Source organism: Tinamus guttatus, unplaced genomic scaffold (genome assembly GCF_059628265.1).
Source record: "Tinamus guttatus ecotype Peru unplaced genomic scaffold, ASM5962826v1 Tinamus_guttatus_pri_ptg000048l, whole genome shotgun sequence".
Classification (NCBI taxonomy): Eukaryota; Metazoa; Chordata; class Aves; order Tinamiformes; family Tinamidae; genus Tinamus; species Tinamus guttatus.
The window spans coordinates 8,588,792-8,594,791 of NW_028288582.1; the positions used below are offsets into that span (position 1 = coordinate 8,588,792).

A 6,000-nucleotide genomic window follows, 5' to 3' on the forward strand; every position below is an offset into this window, starting at 1 on the left:
TAATGGTAAGTATCTGTCTTATGAAATGCAAATTAATGCCACAAAGTACCAGCTCTCAACATTTTCTGTCTGGTACTTTTGTTTATCTACTCTTACACAGCCAAGTGGCAAAAATCCCCAGACCATGTAGGGAACAGAAAAATCTTAATGAATTTTAAAGTTCAAGAATGCTCTAAGCCTCCCTAAATTCACTTTTTTAAAAGATTGCCCAGGAATGGGAGAAAGGCCAAAAGCCACAGACTAGAGGTAAACTTTACAAAACAATTTTTTTTTTTTGTTATTTTTAATTTTTAGGAGCTCTATAGGAAGGACTGCAATTTAGCTGCTCAGTTGCTCCAGTGCAGCAAGAACTACGACAGGGCACATAAGCTTTCTGAGGTAATGTAACTTGATAATTCTTTAAAGGAACAAATGTTTCTTGGAAAACAAGCTATCCTACATATATCCAGAACTTGTTTGCCCTTAAGGCTTTGCTTTCCCCACCATATCAAGCAAGAGCAGGAGGGCGGTTGTATAGCTGTTGTTCTCCTACGTGGCTGAGGGAGCTGTTAACAACATCTCAGCTCATGATGGAACTTGGTATCACCTTTTGTCAGAAACTCTGTTATTTGGTAGAGATCAGCCACTGATCGTGTTGAAAAACAAGGGTTTTAGCAAAAATCAAAGTGCTGAGAATTCCAGACGGCAATATGGGCTAGGGAACGATGACAACTGCAGGCATCAAAGATGCTGATCTGATCAGTTCTCTTCCTGAAGCTATTTTCCTGTCCAACTAAATCACAAACCTGCATTTTAAAATAGACTGACAAAAAAACATATTCTTTCCAAAGCAACCAAAGCACTGGATGAACGATTTCCAAGGTGTAAACTTTAATTAATAAAGCATGTCTTCCAAGGAAACTTGGTTTGAGAAACAGACTCCTACAAAAAGACAGGCAAATATTACCTTAGTGAACAAAGCTTTTGGGGAGCAAACCTCTGTGCAAAGCAATAGCACCTACGGATATAAATTGCTAAGGTGAAGGTCACTAAAACTAAAGCATTTCCTTTATCTGTCTTGCCAGTTTAGGGCAATTCTGTGACAGGATAATACAAAGCAATGAAATGTATAAGCTCGTAGCCAGTAGACTGCTTAATGGCACTAAACAGTTGTGGTAAGTAAGAGTAGATAACACCGTTCTGTCAAATGGCGACATTATTTCCCAGAACTGAGATGGATCTTCCTATTAACCAATATCTCAGTCCTGTTTTGTTTTTTCCCTAATAACTAACTTTCATTAACGATGCATGTCTAGGAATCACGACATTACTCACACCTGAAAGCACCATATCCATTAGCAAGAATTAAGATCTTAAATATACTCAGAAACTACTTGGAGAATAAAAGGTATTACAGATCGGGATCTCCCCACTGTTTCTCACAGCCTGTCATACAGTCAATCAAATAGGCAAAGCCTCCACCCTTGACTGCAAGCATTTATTAATTTAGCAAGTCTGAATGTACTGTCACAGGCAATGAAGTCCTTACAAATACAAATGCTGCTTGACAATGGATTGTATATTACTAAAGTGATATTGCTGTCATGGATAATTCCAGTATGTAGCATTATGTCAGAAAAAAAAAAAAAAAGGTGTTCTTTTTTAAAAAAACACATTTCATAATCTAAATCACAGAATAATGCATAAAAAAAATAGAACAAATGGCAATGTAATGGGATGTTAAAATAACAGCTACCATACATAGTGGTTTCGGGTTAAATGATTCGTGTTTCTTTTCCACACCTTTATAGCAATTAATAGCAGTCCTATTTTGCAACTTGCTTATTCAATCTTTGTTGCATTTCTATTACCACGACTAATACTGCTGTCTGCCAGCAGATTGGCAATATCTTACTGCTTATTTCCAGTGGAAGATGTACGAGCTAATTAACAATAAAATGATTAATCCAAATTATCATGAAAGTTTCTCTTGCCTAAAAGAAAGAGAGAAGACAACTTCAGTAGTTGTAAGATTTCACTCTCCTAGAAATACAAACTTAGGGAGGCGATATGATTGCTAGGACTGTAACTCAAGCAATCCTGTAAAATGGTAAGCACCCATTTTTCGGTGAAGAAGATTAGAGAAACTTAATATCTACTCATGAGTAAATTGGTTCAGTCAAGAATTCAAGGGGAAAATTCTTAAGAGTGTAAACCAAAATGAATCAAAGTAAATGAAAATGAATTTAAAGGAAATTTCACAGCTAAACAAAATTAGCTAAACAAAATTAGCTCAAACATGAATTTCTTTGATTTCCATCAAGAAAAACTGTGAGACAGCTCTTATCCAGTCCTCTGGTATATCCCTGTCTGATTGTCGGCAAAAATTTGAAATAAGCAAGTCAGATTAAATTTGACAGGTAAGCATACTGGGTCAACAGGACTTTTGAACCACACCAATGACTGTAATTGATCAATGTCTTCTGGTCCATGTAACAAAACAGCAGATGGAATCACTGTCCAAGAGTTGATCCTAATTTTCTCCAAAATACGTATGATTTCTTATACCCAGCAAACTTGAATAATTTGTGGTAATCTGACATAGGAATTGCAAGGTAGGTTCAGGTCTTAGCTCGTATTCCTGTCAATTTAGTAAGAAACTAGAAAAGCAGTCAGTAGCTGCTGGCAGAAGAGAATATGTTGAGAGGCTTTTTCTTGATCAACATTTGAGCGCTGTGGCAAGGCAGCTGTTTTGATTTGCTTCTCCCCCAAAACACTGAAAAACACCCCTCTTGCACTGCAACCAGCACCACTGCTTCAAACATCAGTTAAACCAACATTCCAGCCTGTTCAAATAGCATATCTATCAAATGCAATGGTGAAGGACAGGAGTCAACTCACTTTGGCTCTTAGTTGGAGGCAAGAGATACTGGCAGAAAGGCAGAACAACGGAATAGTCTGACCCTTCCTCATGCTAGCAGAGACCTGAGCAGACTCATATTCCAGCTGGAAACCACAAGCACATACAGTATGCAAAGTGTTTCTGTAGGTTATGTTTTCCTACCCGCCTTTACTACATTCTGTAGTTTTGGGGGGTTTTCTTTTTGTTGTTGTTGGTTTGTTTTTTCCCTCCTAAGGAATATGAATTAATTTGGAAGGAATCCTTTTGGTTTCATAGTATTTTCCATGTGGGGAAGCTGATGAAAATTTCCAAATGTTAAGTAAAGTCATTTGATTACATTTATTTTCAGAAATGCACAGAGATTGCAGCCATTGCTAAATGAATTAACGCACTAGTCAAGAATCATATACAGCGAGCAATGTAATGTTATAAATGGCACTCATCCATCAACACTGTGTAAGCCCAAGCAGACACCAGTACTGACACGCACTCTTTTCTCCTATCCCCTTTGTCATCTGTTTATATTACAGTTGCCATCTGACTTTCAGGAAAGAGTCAGTATCCACCTGGAAAAACATGGGTGCAGCCTTTCTGTCCCCTTATGCCACTCTTCTTACGCCGATTCCATACCCACTTGCGTCATTGCCAAAGTACTGGAAAAACCTGATCCAAACAGTCTGTCTTCACATTTGTCAAGTCCATCTGCCAGGGATCTTAATTTTCAGGACTCTTCTGGAAAACTTGGACAAAGGCCCCAGTACAAGTCAGACATCTACTGTAGCGATACTGCCCTTTACTGCCCTGAGGAGAGGAGGAGGGAGAGGAGGCAGAGTGTGGACACACAGGTGAAAGACGTGGGGTTCCTCAGATCCCAGAACTCCACTGACAGCACTGTAGAAGAGGATGGTTTCCATTCCAGCTTCTCTCATGAAGCCTTCCCAGAGTATATTACCTCTTTACCAACATCCAGCTCCTATTCCAGCTTCAGTGTTACATCTGAGGAAAAGGAGAACGCCCAAGCCAACACACTGACGGCCTCGCAGCAAGCCATCTACCGAGATGAACTGTTTGAGAGAAAGTCACCTGCAGGTTATGAGCACCAGGGGAGCCCCAGGTTCGCCAAGTCCAAACCTGTGCAGCACATGGAGCTTGCTGATGACAACGAGAACTCGCCCACCTTCACTAGGACTCTGCCTCCTTATGCAAACGAGCCTTTCCATTTCTCAGCCATAACACCCCAGCAGGCTCTAGCAAACCAGAAAATGAGGAATGAGTGCAGGAGCACTCATCTCTCAGAAGAAGACTTACCTGGGCGATGGAGGCAGTTGAGCGTGGAGGACATTGGTGCATACTCTTACAGGAACACTGGCAGGCTATCACCCTGTAGTTTTTCAGAGCAGTACTACAGCAGCCCTATTAAGAAAGGAGACAGTCGATCAAGCCCCATCTATGCTACTTACAAAGCTGATAGCTGCTCAGAAGGAGATGACATCTGCCAAAGCAGACTTGTGGATTCTTGCTTCCTGAGAACAGACAGTGGCTTGAATATTGACATCAGCACTAGCTGTAAACAGGACAAGCTGTCCACTTACAAAACAAAAGAATCAAGAGACCAAAAAAGTGAAAGGATCACCGTCCAGTTATGCAGTAGCAAAAACATCGAGAGTAGTCCAGTATTAAAAAGAGAATATGTGGACGTGAGCCCCAACAGCTCAGCCGAGTCCCTCAATCAGAGTTCAATGGAGGCATCAGAAGTTCACCAGTCTTCCATGGAGCCAGGAAGCCATCCGGGTATACACAGCAAACAGCAGCAGTTTCAACGGACTGGGAGTACTGGTTTGACTCGGAAGGACAGCCTTACAAAAGCACAATTATATGGAACCCTTCTAAACTAGGCATCTTCCAAAACTGCAATAAGAAAACACACAAAAGGAAACAAACAGCATTTGATACTTCTAGTGAACAATAACCTTCTAGGAAACAGGATTATTATAAAATATATATATTCATAATGGTACTGTATGTTTAAAAGAAAAATCTCTTCAAAAAAGTTAAAAGCACTTTTCACTTGACATCCTTTCCACGTGGGAGACTGTCCCCTCCCCTCTTTTGTAAACCTGAAATATTTTTATAAACAAAATGATATTTATTAGACTATCCTCAGCTATTTGAGCAGAATTCTTTTCCCTTCAAGCAGGTTTCTTATTTATTTTTGTGCATGAGGCCATCTGTGCCTAAACTCTTGGAGGAAAAGGGTAGAATCATAACGGCAGTGACAAAAAAATAAATCCACCTGATAAAATACCATAAAAATGTCATGTGAAAACAGAACAAACAAGAAAGGTGAATTTGAAGAAGTATATTTTTTAATGAGAATGGAATTGTATCTTATTTCATACAAATGTATTTATGAGTGACTAATGTATGCACAAAGTGATACTAATATTTTGTTCTTTTAATCCACTGTGTTTCTGCTTTCCTCTTTTCCCTTGTATACTACCTCAAAAGTAATTGAGGGTTTCTTTGTCACATATTTTCTGTAGGCTTGCATTTATATTGTCTAAAATGCATGCAGTGTCATAATTAATACTGTATTTTGCATTACTTAATAAAAGACACCAGTGGAGATGTTTTGATTTTTTTCTTTCTTAAACATGTCCTGGGCAATATGTATGAATGGGGTTGTTCTGTATAGCATCAGTCTAGCAAAATGTTCATAGTACTTGAAAAAGGGATGCCCAAGCAAGGTAAAACACCTCTGTACATTAGCTATCCGATCTAGCTCCAATCTCTATCTTATTTCAGAAGATAAATCAGTTCTGATACAGCTAAAAGGTCAATCTAATATTCATTACATCCTCAAAGACATATATTTCTGAAAATTTTCTCAAAATCATCCTACTATGAACCCGTACATCAGAACTGCTCAATTCGCACATAAGCACCTTAAAACACAAGGCCAGAGATTTAGTGCAGTACAAAAATCTGATCATTATTAATGTGTGCAAATACTTGTTGGCTGTTCTGAAATAATTCTTCAGAGATCTGTTGAAGTACCGTGGGGATCAATGGTAGCTAATAATACCACTCAACTAAGCTGCAACATAATGCAAATGTGA

General features: G+C 39.0%; 1 protein-coding gene across 2 annotated transcripts in view; it reads left to right on the forward strand.

Moving 5' to 3' along the window:
- The window catches only part of BEGAIN (brain enriched guanylate kinase associated), a 141,232-nt gene extending 135,723 nt beyond the window's left edge, over window positions 1–5,509 (forward strand). For both annotated transcript variants that reach the window (XM_088539650.1, XM_088539651.1), the window contains 2 exons: window positions 295–378; window positions 3,412–5,509. In XM_088539650.1, the coding sequence (XP_088395776.1) occupies window positions 295–378; window positions 3,412–4,776 (1,449 nt within the window). In that variant the 3' untranslated portion in view covers window positions 4,777–5,509. The remainder of the gene's footprint in view (window positions 1–294; window positions 379–3,411) is intronic.
- The last annotated feature ends 491 nt before the right edge of the window (window positions 5,510–6,000 follow it).